The sequence below is a fragment of the Prunus persica genome, chromosome G6 (assembly GCF_000346465.2).
Source record: "Prunus persica cultivar Lovell chromosome G6, Prunus_persica_NCBIv2, whole genome shotgun sequence".
Lineage (NCBI taxonomy): Eukaryota > Viridiplantae > Streptophyta > Magnoliopsida > Rosales > Rosaceae > Prunus > Prunus persica.
In genome coordinates this window covers 4,365,414-4,386,009 of record NC_034014.1, presented here as the reverse complement: position 1 = coordinate 4,386,009, position 20,596 = coordinate 4,365,414, and the positions used below count along the sequence as shown (strand labels likewise).

Sequence of the window (20,596 nt, the reverse complement as noted above, 5' to 3'; positions counted from 1 at the left end):
ATTGAGGATCAAACTGTGCATGTGGGCAAGAAGGAGGTGAGTTATTTATAATTGCTGCTGAAGTTTTTGTCTACTATAATGTTACATGTCTTCTCTGAGATTTTCGTATTATTTGTCTGTACGTAACACTGAAATCCTTTTTAGCTTCATAGTTGAATGAGTGATTGTTTCATCTCCACTATAATATTGTGCTGCATATAAATTATCTTTGTGTCTGTTAAGTTTTGAATTTTCAAGTCCTTTGATTTAGACTTATAGTGGATACCTATCCAGATGAGTTATATATGATTATTGACTCTTGAATTTGTTAACTGTTTCAGGCTTTGCATCTTTTGTTGTCTTCTTTTCTTTGTGACTCTGTTCTGACCAATACCTTCGTTGCGGATCTTAGGGAGCCAAAGCAAGAACAATGAGAGAATGGTTCTACTTACAAAGAAGAGGTTGCCTTTGTTGTTACTACATAAGAATTCTAGTAGGCTATTGATCTGAGATTAACTTTTGTGTGTACATGGTATGACCTGCATACAAGGTTTGCCATTTGATCATTTTGGGCTGTAAGAAACGTGTACTATTTTGCTAGATCTAGGTCTTAGCTTATGTTTGGTTAAATTTTGTTATAGTCATTGTCCAATCTTATTTCTGAAAAGCTTGAGGCTAGTCAGCCATGAACTATGGTCGTGAAGAAAAAATATAAACCCATAAAAGCTTTGACTAGTTTTGCAGTATTTTTGCGGATGTGGATTGGCCAATTGGCTAGGGCAGGAGCACTACGTCGTTGCACCTAAGTTTGAGTTCACCTTCCCGTAGATTAGAATAATTTAGAGTTGTTATAAAAATCAAATAAAAATTTGCAGTTTTTGGTCTGATATAAACAAGCAACATGAAGTATTTGATCTGTGTATGGTTCTGCCATGATCTGGCTTTGCTAATGAAGAGATTGATCGCGTTCCCAATATCTGGGTCATCAAAAGCGGGACCTAATCTTAATAAATCCAAGTTCCCATGAGAATTCTCTCCTCAGAAATAACAAACAAACAATGCGTGGCATGTGGTTGAATTGTTCTTCCTTTTATTTTTAAGTTTAAAAGAACTAAAAGATAATTGAAACAAGTTAAAAAGAAAATTGAAAGCAAACTGACATTAAAGGTGCCATTCTCTGACATTGAAGTGCAAACTGTGCAGGTTGGGAAGGAGGAGGTTAGTTATTGTTTGTAATTTAATTTTGTAGCAACTCATTATAGTTGATGATTTCTGATCAGTCCATAAAATTTTGTTACACTGATGGGGATCGGGGTCCGGATATAGGTCACCAACCACATACACGAGCACCGAAATCTAGAGCTAATGCAAACTCATATATATCGTAGCAAATCCATGCCACAAAGAAACTATTTTATTAATCATCAACATATACTCCCTACAACTATTACATTAGCCTTATTTATAGACTTTACAAGATTTGGGCACCAAGGTTACTTGGTCCAAAGTTAAACTAATTAATTATAAAATCACACATAAATAATAAAAGATATCCTAAAACTACCTAAATAAGAAAATAACAATATATCATGAAATAACTAATTGAATGATAAATATCTATCTTGATCCACCCCTATGCTCATGCATCATACACTTACATTGTACACAACTAATTTTGTCTGCCACTGCTTCAATTTGACTGCTCATGCATTAATTGTCTGTGTTTCTTCTAGTTTTGAAGCTTCAAGTACATATTCTTAGTAGTTTTATTGTTGATGTCTCTTGTAATGTTACTTGCTGCAGGCCTTTCGTCTTCTGGTGACCTCTTTTCTTTGTGACTATACTCTCACCAATGTATTCCTCAGGCATCAAAGATAGAACTATATCCCGGACAGCTCGGTTGCGTAATAAGATGAGGTGATGCTCTCTGTTTTGCCTTTGTTTTTCTGGTTTTTTTGCTGATGTTTAACTTTGTGAAACACAAATATGTTCGTCCAGTTCTGAAGCTTCAAGTCATCTGGTGTAGTGGATATCTATATATATCAAGAGGAGTTTTCTGATGACTTGTGATTTTCTTACTTACTGCAGGATTTGCATCTTTTGGTGGCTTCTTTTGTTTGCGCCTCTGCTCTAATCAATACCATCATTGAGAGCTGAAGCAAGAATAATGAGAGCTTGAAAAATATATGATTAAGATGATGCATTTGTTGTTACAAACAAGAACTCTGGCTTGCACTTTGCATATTAGTTTGCATATTAGTCTCAGAGTACTTGACTTTTTAAATAGACTTTGGAATTTATTATAAAAACAATATTGAGGAAGGGGGAGAGTACCTCGGGTCCAAAAGTACCTTTACAATTGACATTAATGATATGTTTACTTACTTGAAATGGAAATAATTATAATTTTGATTGTCGACTTCCATTTCGTTTTCTAACATTTAAGGAATCAAAAATCATGATTATAATCCACATCATAATATGTAATTCAATACCTTAAAAATAAAGAATTAAGGAAGCAGTTTCGTTCCTTCTCTTTCTTATTCCCAACTTTTTAGATTCATAATTTCTCACGTCTCGAATATTGCTTAACTTATGTAAGGTGGCTTCCAGCATAAGCAATGAAATGACTCAATTAAGTATTAGAGTACTGGTTTTGGATTATACATGTCCTGGTGTTATACCTTTATCTGCAAGAGAGGTTCGACGATCTTTCCTCATGGTAGTACGTTTTTGGCATAGTCTAGACTAACTTTACAACTCTTTGTATTTTTCAAGTATTCGACGTGCCTTAGCGGGCTTCATTAATGATGATGTACAATGGAAACAGAAAGCCGATCCAATCAAAATCAAACACTTGAGACTCACAGTACACAGCCGGTTCCATGCACCCAAAGGGCCCCGCCCGCCACGTCAATTCAACAAATTCATTTAAAATAGAATTTCTGACAACTACCAAAACCATATTTAAGCATCCGTGCGTGCCTTCCCTTCCCAGCTACCTGTAATATTTTTCTTCGCTTTGACTGCATAACAAAACGCGGGTGTGCTCTGAAGCTCTTCTCTCTCAAACACCAACACCTCTCCCTCTCTCTCTCTCTGATCACTGGCTTTGTTGAAGCACCGGGTCAGCGAAAACTGCCTGAAAGTGTATTGAGGTACAAACTAATGCGTGAGAGCTCATTTCAGTTCAATTTTGAAGTGGAATTCTTACTAATTCTCTAACTGTGTTGAATTTTTTTCATAAAAAATTTGCTAATTTTGTGTGTTTCTCCAATGGAAGGAAATGGTTAAGCTATAATCGGTTTATTTGGAGGAGCTGCCATGGAGTTTTTGGGTCTCGGCGATAACAAGGTTCGGAGAACTTATGGAGCTTTGTGGTTCAAAATCGTAATTCTACTCGTTCTGTGTAGTGTCGAAGGAGCTCTCTCCGATTCGAACTATTTGATTGGTCTTGGGAGCTACGACATCACTGGTCCTGCTGCTGATGTCAACATGATGGGGTACGCGAACACGGAGCAGATCGCTTCGGGGGTTCACTTCAGGTTGCGAGCTCGCACGTTCATTGTGGCCGAGCCGCAGGGGAACCGAGTGGCTTTTGTGAATCTTGATGCTTGCATGGCTTCACAGCTTGTGAAATTGAAAGTGGTGGAGAGGTTGAAGGCAAGGTAACCCATTTTACTGACATTTTTGGAGCTAAGCTGCAATTGTCTATCAATGTGTATAAATTGTCAAATTGCACTAGTTTCTATGGGTGATCGTATCTTTCATGTTATTTGATATGTTTCTAAGGTCCCATAAAAGCTGTTGTAACTTGGTAGCAAGAGAATTTTAAAATGAACCAAGTTTAGAGGAGTGGCTAAGTTCACAGTTTGTTTTAAGGGTGATTTCATCTTTTTAGGGTATATGACAGAAATCTTACTGGGTTATTATTTGGCAGGTATGGGGACCTGTACACTGAAAAGAATGTAGCTATTAGTGGAATTCACACCCACGCTGGCCCTGGGGGCTATCTCCAATATGTGGTGTATATTGTAACATCTCTTGGGTTTGTGCGTCAGTCATTTGATGTCCTTGTTGACGGCATTGCGAAAAGTATTATTCAAGCTCATGAAAATCTCGGGCCAGGATCAATTTTTGTTAATAAGGGTAGGTGGGAGAGTCCTGATCCTTTTCTTTTTCTTTTCAAATATTAGTGACTATGTCCTCATGTAGGTTTTGGTTCTTTACAGGGGAAATCTTAGATGCTGGCGTAAATCGCAGTCCTAGTGCTTATCTCAATAACCCTGCATCAGAACGCAGTAAATACAAGTATGACGTCGATAAAGAAATGACTCTTCTGAAGTTTGTTGATGATCAATGGGGTCCGGTTGGCAGCTTCAACTGGTTTGCAACTCATGGAACTTCTATGAGTCGTACAAACTCATTGATTAGTGGGGATAACAAGGGTGCTGCTGCTCGATTTATGGAAGACTGGTTTGAGGAGACTGGTTCTAGAAGTGCATATTCTGGTGAAGTTGCTGCTGATGGAATCCCGCGAAGAGTCTCAAACTTATTTAATGACCGTCATGATAATCGTGAGTTACTCCAGTTGCATTTAATTACTGTACATGAAGATAAAATTGGTTTAGGTTCTTAAGAAATAGCTGAATTGAATTATAGTTAAAATATGACACTGGTCGTGAGCTAGAATTTTGGCACAGAAACAACTTGTCATATTTAAACCATGTTACTACAACATATATACATGTCAACACCCTTTTGTAATATTTAATGATGTCTGTCTTAGCAGAGGCTATACCTGTATCAAGGATTTAGATACTGCATTGCATATGGGCCTGTCTTTGTTATGTGCATATGTCTGGGATGTTAATATTGTTCTCGACTTCTCTGACTTTTAAGCTAGAGTTTTACATGGTGATGCTTGCTTGATGCCCAACTTTATCTATGTACTACATATATGATGTACACGGATACTGCAAAATTTTGTGTACCTTAAGCATGGCTGACTTGCCTGTGTGTGTTTTCCTTTAATTGAGGGGAACCAATGAACTTCGTGTGTTATAAGAGAACTTTTGAAAACAAAACCAAGTATGCAAGTGGAGTTATTCTCAAAATCATTCTGATGTCTTTTGAAATATGGCATGTTAATAGGATTTGACCTCTTTCAACTCTCTACCTTAATTGTTTTTTATCTGTGCATCGTATAAACATATGTCATAATCTGAAGGAGACTTTGGTGCATTTGCATGTTAAATGTTGGGTTTCATTGTACATTCAGAACTATGGGTTTAGCCAGGACTATCTTATAGGAATGTGAAGCAAGAAATGGAGCTATATCCAGTCTACGGTGGATTTATTGTTAAAATTGACTAACTAAGATGTAGACGTAAGATTGGTTTGTTCTCACAGATTAGGTTGTGTTGAGTCATCATAATACTTTTAGTTATGAGAACAACAAGAAAGGGAGTAGCAATTGTTTAATTTGTTTTTAATTCTGATTTCAGACCATGAGTTACTAGAGCTTGCTGCATCCTTTCAGTCTCCTCCTGGTAAGCTAGCAACCAGGACCTTGAGTGTTGCAAGACGTGTCAGGGGTGCACTAAGGCAGGCTGACAAGCCTGGATTTGTTTCTGCATTTTGTCAATCAAACTGTGGTGATGTAAGCCCGAATGTTCTAGGCGCTTTCTGTACAGACACTGGACTACCTTGTGAGTTCAATCACAGCACCTGTGGTGGGAAAAATGAGTTGTGCTATGGCCGAGGACCGGGGTATTTATTCCTTTTCCCACTATATTTCTTTTGTTACTGACATGTACACATATGACTATGGTTTACGATGCCTGTGCAAATACTAAATTGCATCTTGTACATGACGTTACAGTTACCCAGATGAATTTGAAAGTACACGTATGATTGGTGAGAGGCAACTCAGAAAAGCTGTGGATCTTTTCAACAAAGCATCTGAGCAGCTGAAGGGGAAGGTTGACTATCGCCATGCCTACATAGACTTCTCCCAACTTGAAGTGACGCTTACCAAACAGGGAGGAGGTTCAAAGGTGGTAAAAACATGCCCTGCTGCAATGGGGTTTGGATTTGCTGCTGGAACCACTGACGGACCTGGAGCTTTTGATTTCACGCAAGGCGATGATAAGGTAACATGTAAATGCAATATTTCATGTGTAGTGCATGTTCTATGCTCTCACAATAATTTCTAACTGACCATTTTGCATGTTTATTGTGTCATATCAGGGAAATGCCTTCTGGAGGTTGGTGCGCAATGTACTCAAAACACCAGGCAAGGAACAAGTGGATTGTCAGAATCCAAAGCCAATCTTACTTGATACTGGTGAAATGAAGCAACCATATGATTGGGCGGTAGGTTGCATCACATATTTCATTTGACAAAGATGTAGCATTAAATGAAACTCCCTAAGTCGTTGGATCATATAGTATCTCGTTCATACCATTTAAAAGTCTGTGTAATCATATAGCTTCACCTGATATATTATATTGTAGTTGAGGTTCATAACTTATATCAGATTCATGTTATATTAGCAATAGGAAATAACAGCTTCTGTTTCATCTGTTCTGGATTCTTCAGGAGACCATCTGCATAGTAGAAAAAAATATATATTCCAAATTGTCTTTCATGTATAGGCATGAGGTTGCAGCCATTTGAGTTGTTTTCTCTATGAGCTAGAAAAATATTTTTGGTAGATGTCTTCTGAACTACTATAATATTTTCCCTAAAGTTTACTTATATCTCTCTCTCCATTGTTCCTGCAGCCTTCAATACTTCCAATTCAGATCATTCGAATAGGGCAGCTTGTCATTCTCAGTGTACCTGGAGGTAGTATCTTACCCTTCTTTCGTAAAACTAAATACTAGGAATTAATGTTTAACTTTTTGAATGTGTGAACAACTTTAACTTTCTTTTTTTCTGAGTTTCTGTTTTAATAATTATAAGCAATCTAGAAATAGCCTATATTTTTAAAAATAGTAGAGGGGCCAAATGGTGAATGGCTAGTATGTTATTGCAGTAAGTGTCTAAACAGCACTTTTGTTAATACGTTAAAGTTGCTTTTTTGGACACACTAAAGTCCTTTTTTTTTACTTTAAACTGGTCAACAGTTTGAATGCCTCCTAAATTTTTGTCATGAATTTGTTCCGCACAGAATTTACAACAATGGCTGGTAGGCGTCTCCGTGATGCTGTGAAGACAAAACTGACTAGTGGTAGCAATGGCGCAAATGTTCATGTTGTTATAGCAGGATTGACTAATACTTATTCACAGTATATAACTACCTTTGAAGAGTATCAGGTGCAGAGATATGAGGTCAGTTCTTAGTTTCTTGAATTTATAGATTGCTTATACATTCTAACAGAGAGAGAATTTGGAAAATTCCTAGGATATATTAAGCAAAATTAGTCATAAAATCGTAAAACTTGTTAGTAAGCTAACAATGCATCCTAAATATGACATATAGGTAGCTTACAAAATTCTCAGAACGTCTGTTCAGTAACCAGTTTAGACTACTGGTTCTTCCTACTAGGAAGTGGTTTAGGAGTAAACCTGTGCTCTCGATAATAAAATAAATGCCATATTCCATCAGCCTCCCGTGGGAACAGCTTGATTTCACCCTCTCTTTTTTCGTTAAGTTAGTTTTTATAATTTCTATTGTAGCGTTGTGGTTCAAAATTCATAAATAGGTGTTTTTATTATGATTATACAGTTTTGTCTTGGGACTGTTATAGTGCAATCGAAATTCATTATTTAACCCATTATGCTGCCCAGGGTGCCTCCACTCTGTATGGACCACACACACTCAGTGCCTACATTCAGGAATTCAAGAAGCTTGCTACCGCTCTCATCAGTGGCAAACCTGTTGCACCGGGTCCACAACCCCCTGATCTCCTTGATAAACAAATAAGCTTACTTACACCTGTTGTGATGGATGCAACCCCTCGCGGTGTTAGTTTTGGGGACTGCAGCTCCGATGTTCCTCAGAACTCCACCTTCAAGAGAGGCCATGACATGGTAACAGTTACGTTCTGGTCAGCTTGTCCTCGGAATGACCTTATGACTGAAGGTACATTTGCCCTTGTGGAGATTCTCCACGGAAAGGATACTTGGGTTCCAGCTTATGACGACGATGATTTCTGCCTGCGGTTTAAGTGGTCAAGACCTTCCAAACTCAGCACTAGAAGTCAGGCAACCATAGAGTGGAGAATTCCTCAGTCTGCAACTCCCGGTGTGTACAGAATTAGACATTTTGGTGCCTCAAAGAGTCTGGTGGGATCGATTCGCCACTTTACAGGTTCATCTAGTGCTTTCGTGGTAGCATAAGACTCTGTAACTTTGTATACGGGGTATTTGGTAGCATTTTTTGCTAAACATACGACTCTCTGTTGTACCACCGGATCTATCTTGCGCGTATAGAGAGCATCCCATATTTCTTCGTTTGTACTATGATGCAATATAATCACGTTGTTTTTATACTACTCTCGTGCTCTCTGCCAAATCTAGAAAATTGGTTTGCAAATATCCCTTTGGCGAAAGGGAGGATATGATAAAATGGATAACAGGTGCAATAGCAATCAAATATGGAATGAAAATTAAGGTAGCCGGATAAAAAATAGAGATATTTAGTGATATACCCATTTCTAGCACTAATATTATAAATAAACCCTACACAATTGAATTCCTATAAACAAACCCAAAAAAAACCCAAAAAATGATAGCTGGCCTTATTGAATTTAATATTAATTATTAAATTACTTTGATGCCCTATTGAGTGCTTTGGGTATTTTTATGAGATTTTGGGGTTGGGCTTGTTTTAAGAAATTGATGGCAGTTTTGTAATTTATAAGAAGTTAAAAGCTTTTTTGTTATGTTGTAAATGGACTTTGGGTGTGTTTCTAAAGTCCATTTTATATAGGGTATTTTTATAATTTTGGCCCCCATATTGGGTATAATAGTGAATCTCCCTAAAAAATAAAGGCTAAATTATACTTTAATTTAATATGTGTACTTCCAGGAACGTGTATTGGAATTATTCTAGTTTATGTTTCTCTCGTGTTTGCTAACACATGGGTATTATAATTATTCGAATTCTAGACTCTACTGCGTTTACTTATACAGAATAAAAAAAAATATGTAGGTTACTAGAAAAAAAATCATAATTCAATTCCAATTGTTCAACTCCCATTCCTATGTTTCCCGATTCATTCCAATTCCCATGTAACTTCTTTCATCAAACTAGAGCCAAATAACACTACAAAAATAGCAAGTTTCATCAAACTTGCTGCGGTTTTCATGTGATCGGAGTATTCATTTTCATCATATTGGTTTGGTGAAAATTTAAAGAGTAAAAAGAAAAAAAACCAATGTGAAAAATAAACATGAGTTTTATTGTAATTTCATCAACACCATAAATTTTTTTTTTTAAAAAAAACCCAATATGAAAAAAGAGAATGTGGAATGCCAGCAAAGTAAAAGGATAAATTATTTTAAATCATTATTTGACCCAAAAAGATTTATTTAATCATTACAAACACTAACTAAATATGAATTACAGATCAGAAAATATTGCAATAAAACACGAAAACCAAAAGCAACGGGAATTACACCCAGAGACGTTGCGTTTTGCTACACTTAGCCGATGGATGATACATGTCCAAGACCTTCCTCCTCTCAGTTCGTAGTACGGTAATACCCCGGGACCTGAAGCTTTGAGAAGCCTCATCCGAGATTATAAAAGAAGCAAGCGGAAGACACTCAAAATTCAAAAACAATATTCGGAGCCAGCGCCACTCTCTTCAGAAAGTATTAAGCTTCTCACTGTGTAAAGCTTTTATTCAATTAGGGCTCGGCCTCTCTCCGTGGAGCTCAAATCTGAAAACCACCATTGTTTTCGTCAGAAATCGAGTTAGTTTTTCTCAAAAGAAGAAGAAAATGTCGGTGCAAGACTATTTGGATAACCACATGCTCTCTCGGAAAATCGAAGACGCCGTCAATGCCGCCGTTAGGGCTAAGGCCCCCGATCCCGTCCTCTATATCGTAAATCTACTCACTCTCTCTCTCTCTCAGACAAAGAAAATGCGGGAGTAATTAAATTATAGAAAAATAGAAGGAAATTGTAGTTTCTTTGATTAGTTTTGTTTGAGCTGTGCGGGAGTTTGTGTTTCGATTTGTGCTGATTTTGTTGTTGTTATGATATGAATAATGCAGTCGAATCATATGAGGAAAGCGATTCCGTCAGTGATAACGAAGGTCAAAGCTCGGCAGATCCTCGATAGCAGAGGAATTCCAACTGTTGAAGTGGACCTCCACACTAACAAAGGAATGTTTCGTGCTTCTGCTCCTAGTTCTGATCTTTCAGGAATGTAAGTTTCTCTCTCTCTCTCTCTCTCTCTCTCTCTCTCTCTCTGTTGTTTGGCTGCTGAGAAAATTTATTCGTTAAGGAATTCAGCTATTCATATTTTGATCATTAGCTCTATATTTATCATTGTTCTACATAGTTTGTAGAGAAAGCATAAGACTTTAAAGTGTGAATTGCACAATTTTTTATTTGCTTTCTTTGGGTGTGGAAATGTTTGGAATGATTAAGAAATTGAACTGTTATTGCTTAATCAAGAAACTGTTAAGTATCTATATATGTTATGCCACTTGTGGACTATGCTATTTGATCTCCATCCCATTCAAAATTATAATATATTATGTATGGTGGGGAACTTTACTTTTGAAACCAGGTATGAGGCTGTTGAATTGCGAGATGGGGACAAGGGATCGTATCTTGGAAATAGTGTGATTAGAGCTGTTAAGAATGTGAATGAGAAAATATCCGAAGCATTGGTAGGCATGGATCCTACGCTTCAGTCTCAGATTGATCAGGCAATGATAGAACTGGATAGAACAGAAAAGAAGGTACTTTTATTTTCAGTGTGACTTGATGTAATTGAGCTGTTTTCTGATCTGTGCTATGTGCTATTTGAGTACTAGTTACTAATATATTTTGGTGCTTGCATGGCATTGCATTTCTAGTCTGATATCTGGTAGTATTCTATGACTCTCCTTGTCTATCGATATAAAATCTTAAGTTTTAGGCATCTCTCTAATATATTTGCAAATTATGCATATGGAAGTCTGAATGTTAACTGTATCAAGCATTTGTAATCTTAATATTGATTTTGCTGCTAATAGTTTTCTGAATATACTTAGTTTTTGGATTTATGATTTCCTTTTTGGCCACATCATACACTACTACTTTGTGTCCTTTCTCTTATGTGGTGAAAAAGGAGAATTCTTAGTTTCTTCTTTCTTTCTCTCTTGTATTTTTGGAAAAAAATAAAGTTATTGTACTCTTAAATCAACTTTCAGGGTGAACTTGGAGTAAATGCCATACTAGCTGTGTCAATTGCTGCTTGCAAAGCTGGAGCTGCTCAAAAAGAGGTATGACTCTTTTCTATTATTACTTTCTAAGTATTGGTAATACTTGTGTACTCTTTTCCCCCAAAGTTTCTGAGAAAAGATAAACATCAGGTGCCACTGTACAAACATATTGCCGACCTTTCCGGAAAATCACAACTGACCCTGCCTGTCCCTGCTTTCACTGTTATAAGTGGGGGAAAGCGTGCTGGGAATAATCTGGCCATTCAGGTATGCTCTGGTAAGCTTTAATGTTTAGATATGTACTTTCCAAATCTTCTGTTTTGGGTTGTGATTTATGTGGGAAGAGGGTTTCAAGATTTGCACCATTTTTGTTGTTGACATCATGAAAGTATGATATTTTCACTTAAAATAAGGTCGGAATTTAAAATTTTAAAATCATTGGTTCTTGGAATCTAACTACATTGGAAGTTACTAATTAGATACTTCTAGATACTACTACATGAATGTGATTGTTTCAGAAACCACCGCTTAATGTTCTCTTTTTCCATCCTATAATATTGGTTTTAACCTGCTGAGGCTGTTTAGTGATTTCGATTGTAATATTTTTAACATGAACACTTTCAAATAATGTGTAACATGTCCTTATAATTAAAGTTGACTTCTAAATATTCAGGAAATTATGGTTCTCCCAATTGGAGCTAACAGGTTTGAGGAGGCATTGCAAATGGGATCGGAAACCTATCATCACTTGAAGGTATTTCATCTCAACTGTTTAACTTTTGAGATTATATCCAGTGTATTGCTCCTAGTGACGTGAAAATCTGTTCTAGTTCGAGAGACTTATTGAGTTGCTCATTTTTTTATAGTAATTGTCCTTAATTTATGTTGCAAATTTTATAGCATATGGTTATGTTCTAAAAAGTAATGGACTTGAACAAAAAAATTTCCACTTGAAATTTTATTAAGCAGTAATTTAACCACATGCTGCTTAAAGGTCAAATGGACTTTGCTCTGTACATGTGAACAAGGAGATGCCACCATGTCCCGTTATTATTGATAGTTTATTATTGTTTGTAAAAAGAACAGGCTGTTATTACAGAAAAATATGGCGCACATGGATGTAATGTTGGAGAAGATGGTGGTTTTGCTCCAAACATCTCCAGGCAAGTGTTTTTTCTATGATCTGTGATCTTCTTTAATTTCTTTACCTTATGGGAGTCCCCCTGAAACTGCCTTCTAAAAATGAAAGCTAACTTGCGAAAGAGGAAAACCAACCATCTTGCAAGCTCTTACAATGCATTAAAGATTGTTTTAGCTTTGCACAACTAATTGTAATGGCTGTTGTTACTTTGTGGCGTATGAGAAAAGGTTAAATTTACTAAAAGGTTATTTGATATGCCTTTTGTTATTGTTATCATTTTTCTATATCTCTTGGCAGCATTAAAGAAGTCTTGGATCTTGTAAAAGAGGCGATCAGCAGAACAGGTTATAATGAGCAAATAAAACTAGCAATTGATGTTGCTGCTACTGACTTTTGCATAGGTGATGGATCTTTCTTGAAAATTGGTCTTTCTGTAACATAAGAAAATGTTGAAAATAAAATAACTACATCCGATATATTCTTGGTGAAAAGCTGAGGCTAAAATTACCTTGTAGTAATGGTTAAAATTTTATCTTCTTTCTAAAAAGAACACGAGCTCATATATACTTAAATGCTGATATTTTGCTTTCTGTTTCCCCATGATACAGGTACAAAGTATGACCTGGACTACAAATCAGCCAATAAGTCGGGACAAAATTTCAAGTCAGGCCAAGATATGACTGAGATGTATAAAGAACTTTGTAATGGTACATAATTATCTCTTTTTAAGTTTCTCAATGTTTTTGTGTTTGATTTTCTCTGTGACTTAACCTTTTATCTCTTCTTTTCCCCTGTTTTTGGGGTGTTAGAGTACCCAATTGTTTCAATTGAAGACCCATTTGATAAGGAGGACTGGGAACACACCAAAAAGTTTTCTGGTCTTGGAATTTGTCAGGTTTGTTTATTTTTTCTTCTTGTTGATTTATTTAGTGTCCTGCTGCTTGCATTCTTCGACTGAATTAGCTTTGGCCAGAGAAGGCATTGATACTCCTCATGGATAATTATGTAGAAAGTAACTAGACATGGTATTGTAACTGTTCTTATTTTACATCCTTGTGAATATTTAAGGTAGTAGTAACTGCAAATCCTGTTGGATGTAAAGATTAACTTATAAGAATAATTTGGTAGGCTTTCCTGTTACCATGGCTGAGTAATTTAGGAGCTCCCCGATATAAATTAGTTAGTTGTCTATCAGATTCCCTAAGGATCTTTCTATTTTACACCTGAGATATGGCTAGATGTTTTAACTTGAAGACTGGTGCTTTTGCAGGTAGTTGGAGATGACTTGATAATGTCGAATCCAAAACGTATTAAGAGAGCAATAGAGGAGTCCACTTGTAATGCTCTTCTTGTAAAGGTATTTAGCTTGTATTTGGATGAAATAAGAAAATTTGGTTTAGGTGTATATTCTGTTATTGTTCTATGGTATTGAGCTATTTTTAATACTATATTACTATGATTCAAAATTAGATAAACCAGATTGGGACGGTTACCGAGGCCATTGAAGTGGTGAAGTTGGCCAAGGATGCGCACTGGGGAGTGGTGACATCCCACAGATGTGGTGAAACTGAAGATTCCTTCATAGCAGACTTATCTGTTGGTCTGTCAACAGGTCAGATCAAAGCTGGTGCTCCTTGCAGAGGCGAGCGGCTGGCTAAGTATAACCAGGTCAACTTTTATATTTACTTACCATGTCCACAGTTCTTCTGTTTATCAGCTGCGTAACAAGCTCTTGGTATCAGATTTTCTCTGCAATCCTGTATGGAGAGTATGTGAAGTACTTTTGCAGCTCCATATTTGATATTCCATATACGACAATTACCTTTTTCCTAGCTTATGCTATAGAAACAAGTAATTATGAATGGAATTGTCCAAGGACAAGTTGAATCGATACAACTGTTATATTTGTCTACACTATAAATAACTTACATGTCCATGGTGCATTTCATTCTCTTGTTTTTTCTCTCATTTTTTCTGATTTTTTTTTTATTTTTAAAAAAGTCATTTTTTATACTCTTCTATGTATTTATCTGCTAATGAAATTCTTATACTCGCTACTGCTACTTTCTAATAACTTACCCTATAAGGCTGATATGACAAAGATGGTCAGTTTTCCAAGAGGTCCAACCATCTCTAGGTCTATAGTTTTTAGCGCCATAGATGTCTTGTTACAAAGTAAGCCATGATTTGAAACTGACTGGCCAAAGTTTCTTACAGTTGCTTCGAATTGAGGAAGAACTTGGGGACAACGCATTTTATGCTGGTGAAGACTGGAGGGAATCACCCTAATCATTTTCCCAGGTTTCCTCCACACAATTTTATTCTCCTCATATTCTTCATTCAAAGTTCGGGGCTCTTACTGTGCACATCACAAATAGTCATCAACATGATCCACCGCTCACTGGTTCTTCTGCTTCATTGTTTTTGTTATCGAGTGTTTTTTCTTTGTTTTTTATATGAAGAGATGGAGAGCATCAAGAAATGTGTAATTAAGTTCTAGACATGGGCCTTTAGCCTAATGAAATTTTCAGATACAAATTGCAGAGAGAGAAAAAAAGGAACAGTTTTGAGTACATTTCCCCTGGATCTGAACTTTTGTTGGTAAATTGTAGAGTGGATGTTGTACTGGCCATATAATGATGATTTTCTTGTAAGCTTGTCAATGATTTTTGTGAACTGTGGTTGACATTATCGCATACAATGACCAAAACTCTTGTGAATATTTTTCTTATACAAGCAATATTCGCGGAGGGGAGAGCTAAATATATGATCTCGCATGCGGGATGGGCTAAACGTTGCTAACCACTTGAGCTGCATGTCCTTTACAACTAAGCCCAATCTCATGTGAACTGACCGTCAGGTGAAAGAAATCTGAAACTAAAGAAGCCATCGACAAAACTAGTTTTATTTCCAAACATTAATACCAGTGAAATAAAGCAGAAGATATTCATCTAATATTTCTGACATGAAACATATGGAGCTACAAAATTTGCTAGGAGGCAAATGACTAACAACCGTTGATTTAACCGAAAACTTGTTTATGTTTTCACTCATGGACAAATCCCAACTGTTGATCACCATCGCAATTATCATTTTACAATCACATTTCTCATACTGGAATTATAACATTACATCCAAAGAAAAAAGCCAAAACATAATAAACGTGAAGAACCAAAATACTCATCCGACTTTAAAGCTCGAAATCTACGTTCCAATTCTGTGTCCTATCGACCCTCCTTCCCATTACATCCCATGTCCTCCATTGCTATCACCTCCAATCCCACCCTGTGATCAAATCTCTCTCTCTCTCTCTCTCTCTCTCTCTCTCTCTCTCAACAACATCCATGAACTCAACCCTTTGCTTCCTCCAACATACAAGGAAACCAAAAAATTTAAGCTTGTGAACGAAAAAAACCCGAAAAGAAAAATGTCAGACAGGTTTTTCACGGTCGGATTAATAACAGCCTGGTACTCATCGAACATCGGAGTCTTGTTGTTGAACAAGTTTTTGCTGAGCAATTACGGGTTCAAGTACCCGATCTTCTTGACCCTTTGCCACATGCTGGCTTGCTCTCTCCTGAGCTACGTAGCCATTTCATGGATCAAGGTGGTGCCCATGCAGAGCATCAAGTCACGTGTCCAGTTCCTCAAGATATCGTCCCTCGGTTTCATCTTCTGTTTGTCCGTCGTTGGCGGGAACATCTCGCTCCGGTATCTGGCCGTGTCGTTTAACCAGGCTGTTGGCGCCACGACGCCGTTTTTCACCGCGGTGTTTGCGTATCTTATGACCCTCAAGAAAGAGGGCTGGCTCACCTATGTTACTCTCATACCGGTTGTCACCGGTGTTGTTATTGCCAGTGGGGTAAGAACATCTCCTTCATTTTTATTTTATTAAATTTATTGTGAGTATCAATGTTGCCCTTTTCTCCTCTTTTTTTTGGATTGGACCTCCCTTTTGATGAATTAATTTTCCTGATTGGGTTGTATTCATTTTGTGTAATTTAGTTGATGTTCTTGCTTCATGAATTTTAAGGGTTTCTTTTCTTCCTTTTTTTTATTGATTTCATTGTCATAATAAATTCCTTAATTTGTTTCCAGTTAAGACGTAAATATATTTTCTCAAAATTTCGTTTGACTACATATTCTAGCTGCAAATTACATATGTCAGTCTAACAATAGTTGGTTGTATGATCATTATGAGAGAGGGTTATTGAAAGAAAAACGGTGTATACATTCGTTGGATGCAAGAATTTCTGAGGGGTTAGTATAAACTCTGTAAATTTGTACTCATTGTTTGCTTTTTCTCACTGCCAAAAACATTAAAAGCAAGGATTTTGTTTGGTTAGATATCTTTGTTGTTGAAGTTGTGAGAGTGAGAGCTGTTGATCATTACTGAATATTCATAATTTTCTCTTTCCATTGACTGAAGGGAGAACCAAGTTTTCATGTCTTCGGATTCATAATGTGTGTTGGTGCTACAGCAGCAAGGGCACTCAAGTCAGTGCTCCAAGGGATATTGCTGTCTTCTGAAGGGTAAGATTTTGAACAATTCTATCAATTATATAATGTGATGTTCTGATTGATGAGCTGATTGATAGTAGCCATCTCCAATTTTAATTATTTTATCAGGGAAAAGCTTAATTCTATGAACCTCCTCATGTACATGGGTCCTGTAGCTGTTGCATTCCTTCTACCTGCAGCACTTTATATGGAAGAGGATGTGGTTGGGATCACAATTGCACTTGCAAGAGATGATGTGTCCATCGTATGGTATCTAGTATTCAATTCTGCTCTCGCATATTTTGTCAATTTGACCAATTTCTTGGTAACAAAACACACCAGTGCCTTGACCCTCCAGGTAAAAATATTATCCCTCTTTGCAATTTTGAATTTATTTGTGACAAATGCATTATCCAAAACAAAGCTTAAATGTGGGACAAATGCGTGCCTGTTTGCCTACTTAATGCTACCTAGTCGAATCTCATCTCAATGCTCTCTTCGTTCTGAGAAAAACTTATGTGAGGTTGTTCATGTCACGTGACAATGTTGAGTAGTAATTTAAAATATAGAATGTGTTCGAAATTGATGATCAAACACGTTTCATTCTTTAACTAGACTTTCTCATACTCAGCTCTATCACGTGGCATAGATAGGCCCACCTACAGAAGCTTTTCTCCTTGGTTCCTATATTGTTTGTGACATTCTTGCTTAATGTGGTTCATATTTGGTTGATTGTATTTGAACCCTAATTTGAGATATTGGGGCTCTTCCAGGTGTTGGGAAATGCAAAAGGAGCTGTTGCTGTGGTGGTGTCAATTTTGATATTTAGAAATCCTGTATCAGTGACTGGGATGCTCGGTTATTCTCTCACAGTAACAGGAGTCATTCTCTACAGCGAAGCCAAGAAACGAAATAGATAAGATTAACCCAGAGTTTTTAATGGGTTCATGCAGCATATTTTTTGAGTTGCACCCTCCCAAAATATTTTGATGCAAAAGAGAGGAAGAGGGATTGTCTGCCCAATCAGAAAGGACATGTTTTTGTTGCTTTGCCAGCTTGATCCCTGATGTGCTAGCTCAATTTTATTGCTGTTCATTCTAGGGTTGTTAACAGAGGAATTTGAATCATGTACTTTTAAGCCTTAGCAGGATTTGGTGTTCTAATTCTGTGTATCATTCTTCAATTTTGACAATCAATGAAAGATTATATGATGATTTAATTATACATGAAACTTTTACCTTCACGTGGCCACTAGGCACCATTATCTGTGAACATTTGCAGAGTTCATTTGATTATATAACCACAAATCAAACACGAACCCAAAAAAAGGAAAAGGAGAGGAGAAAGAACAATGTTTTCAATTAAAAACCTACAACACAGAACCTAATGGATTTGAAGATTCCTAAACTACAGATTTGCCAACTCATTCACAGAGAAAGCAAGGAAAACTTCGAATTGAAGCGTATATGACAAAAAATCCTCTACATGGATTTTTAAACAGTGCAGTTCAAGTAAACAAACAAGTATATGCCTCTGCCGTGGCATAACACTCAAACTTCAGGCTTCGTCTCATCTTCATCTTCTTCTATCTTAGGAGCCAAGTAGAACCTGATGTAGCCCATCTCTGCAATCTTGTACTCAACCACAACCGGAAGTTCAGAAGACAGGCTGATTGTAACTGTGTTCGACAATGTGGTCGCTTTTGTGAAGGAATTCATGTACCTCAGAGCAAATGTCAATGAAACTGGCTCATTCATATCAATAACTGTTGCTTCTTCAGGCTGCAATTCCCAAAAATTTGAAAGGAAAAGAAACAGAGTTAGACATTGGATTGCAATACCAAATACCACACAGCTTGTACATTAATGTTTTTGTGAGGAGTCACATAATTACAGGGATACAACAGCAATACCTTGTCCACTGTAGTGTTCTGCCTACAGACGATGTTAGCAGTGCCAATATCCCCTCTTGTAGAGAACTTCACACCTTCCTTGGTCACAGATATCACAACTGCAAGCAACATCAACCCATTACTCAATGTCAACATTCCAAATTTGGTGAATCATGAATATTCTAAGGGGACAGAAGTTAACAGTACCTGTATCACCAATGCCACTGAGGTCTTTACATATCCTAGCAAACTCAGCTGAAGGCATCTTAACAATAGCATGGTATTCTGCCTCCGGAATTCCAAGGTGCTCACTATCAATGTCCATCAGCTTCATCTCAAAATCAGAAATTTTATCTTGCGCTGTGATCCATTACCCAAAGAACAAAATACATCAATTAGAAAACAATATTGAAGCACAGTAACAAGCCGTCACATAATCAAAATTTCTTTAAAACATTTCTAACAACTACCACTGTTGCTGTTGGATAATGTCTCCCTACATTTCTTTCTGTCCACTTCATTATAAATTTCATCATTTCTGTTTATTTTCTCTCAATATCAATAGTTACAAATTTCCAAACCCTCCACTTGACAATCAATATCAGTAATTACTACCTTGCATTGAAGTATAGAACAACCATGGCAGGGGCATGTAAACAAAACTCTATCAGAACCTAGATAGGTATGAAATGATAAACCTGGGCCAGGATCAAATTAACAGAAACAAACCCAGTTTACCTTTATACAACACTTTATAGACATGATATATAATTCCGACTTAACAGAAAGGCCAAAATTTCCAAGCAAACACTATCAGGCTATAATTTTCATGCCAAATAATTATGAAACATCTATCAAATTCAGTTTCGCTTCAATTTCAAGACTTGCAGGTCATGTTTCTTTTGTTTTCCAACAATTTATCGTATTCAACAACAAAAAACAAGATTTACAAAAATTCAAGGTTAATAGAAAAACAAACAAGCATTACCAGCCAAAAGAAAACGAATTTAACAGCAAAAATGAAATGAAAGAAAAAAGAGGAGCATACTGGGGCTTTCGAACATGAAGGTGACAGTATCGCTGCCATCGTCAGCCTTGATAGTGATGATGTCATCATTTCCGGCGCATTTCAGCATCTTGGACATGTTGGTGAGGTTCATGCCCATGGAGATATTGCGGTCGCAGCGGTAGTGCTCGAAGCCCTCGGATCTGAGAAGCAGCGCCACCAGCGCCACGTGGCTGGAATCCATGGCCTGGAGGGAGAAGCCAGTGGCGGAGCAATCGAAGTTGGCGTCGTTGACGAGGTCCTTGATGGACTCAAGAACCTTCTTCAGCAGCGACCCCTGAACCAGTCGGAGCTCCAACATCGTTTCCCGGTCGTGGAGGTGTACGGATTCTTGATTGGGGTTAGGGTTTCCTTTTGGGGGGGAAATAGGTGCAGGAGATTTTGAGGGTTTGAGTGGGTGGGGTATGGGGTTAGGGTTTATATAGTGGAGGAGGGAAATGAACCGTGTTTGGGAATTTTGGGTTTCAATTGGCGGGATTTCGTTGAATTGTGTTCCCGCGCACGACTTGGAGGCTGTTTTGCCTACTGTGATGGTCCAGCTTAAATACTCCTGCACCTTCAAGATCCAAGCCCAGCCCTTTTAAAAATCTATATATATAAAGCAAAAGGCAGAGAATGGTGAAA

The 20,596-nt window shown here is 37.2% G+C and overlaps 5 protein-coding genes across 5 annotated transcripts in view; 4 read left to right on the top strand and 1 right to left on the bottom strand.

Moving 5' to 3' along the window:
* LOC18775236 overlaps positions 1-725 on the top strand; it is a 2,500-nt gene extending 1,775 nt beyond the window's left edge. The window contains exons 3-4 of the mRNA XM_020565059.1: positions 1-36; positions 321-725. The exon at positions 1-36 is cut by the window's left edge and continues 678 nt beyond it. Of these exons, the coding sequence (XP_020420648.1) occupies positions 1-36; positions 321-413 (129 nt within the window). The 3' untranslated portion in view covers positions 414-725. The remainder of the gene's footprint in view (positions 37-320) is intronic.
* On the top strand, positions 2,959-8,484 carry LOC18774332 (neutral ceramidase). The gene is made up of 10 exons (XM_007208292.2): positions 2,959-3,137; positions 3,263-3,647; positions 3,920-4,128; positions 4,212-4,556; positions 5,487-5,751; positions 5,864-6,134; positions 6,232-6,357; positions 6,769-6,832; positions 7,158-7,318; positions 7,778-8,484. Exons 2-10 carry the CDS (start codon positions 3,304-3,306, stop codon positions 8,327-8,329), a joined length of 2,337 nt encoding a protein of 778 aa, XP_007208354.1. The 5' UTR covers positions 2,959-3,137; positions 3,263-3,303; the 3' UTR covers positions 8,330-8,484.
* Positions 9,571-15,211, top strand: LOC18773583 (cytosolic enolase 3). The gene is made up of 13 exons (XM_007207377.2): positions 9,571-10,042; positions 10,214-10,368; positions 10,735-10,909; positions 11,363-11,434; positions 11,525-11,641; positions 12,048-12,128; positions 12,461-12,537; positions 12,813-12,916; positions 13,124-13,222; positions 13,325-13,410; positions 13,786-13,872; positions 13,986-14,183; positions 14,733-15,211. Exons 1-13 carry the CDS (start codon positions 9,938-9,940, stop codon positions 14,802-14,804), a joined length of 1,428 nt encoding a protein of 475 aa, XP_007207439.1. The 5' UTR covers positions 9,571-9,937; the 3' UTR covers positions 14,805-15,211.
* Positions 15,282-18,207, top strand: LOC18772678 (probable sugar phosphate/phosphate translocator At3g11320). The gene is made up of 4 exons (XM_007206606.2): positions 15,282-16,377; positions 16,945-17,048; positions 17,145-17,373; positions 17,789-18,207. Exons 1-4 carry the CDS (start codon positions 15,556-15,558, stop codon positions 17,933-17,935), a joined length of 1,302 nt encoding a protein of 433 aa, XP_007206668.2. The 5' UTR covers positions 15,282-15,555; the 3' UTR covers positions 17,936-18,207.
* On the bottom strand, positions 18,282-20,480 carry LOC18772008 (proliferating cell nuclear antigen). Its single transcript, XM_007205663.2, has 4 exons — positions 19,955-20,480; positions 19,114-19,266; positions 18,928-19,025; positions 18,282-18,796 (listed from the first exon to the last, which is right to left on the bottom strand). Exons 1-4 carry the CDS (start codon positions 20,271-20,273, stop codon positions 18,566-18,568), a joined length of 801 nt encoding a protein of 266 aa, XP_007205725.1. The 5' UTR covers positions 20,274-20,480; the 3' UTR covers positions 18,282-18,565.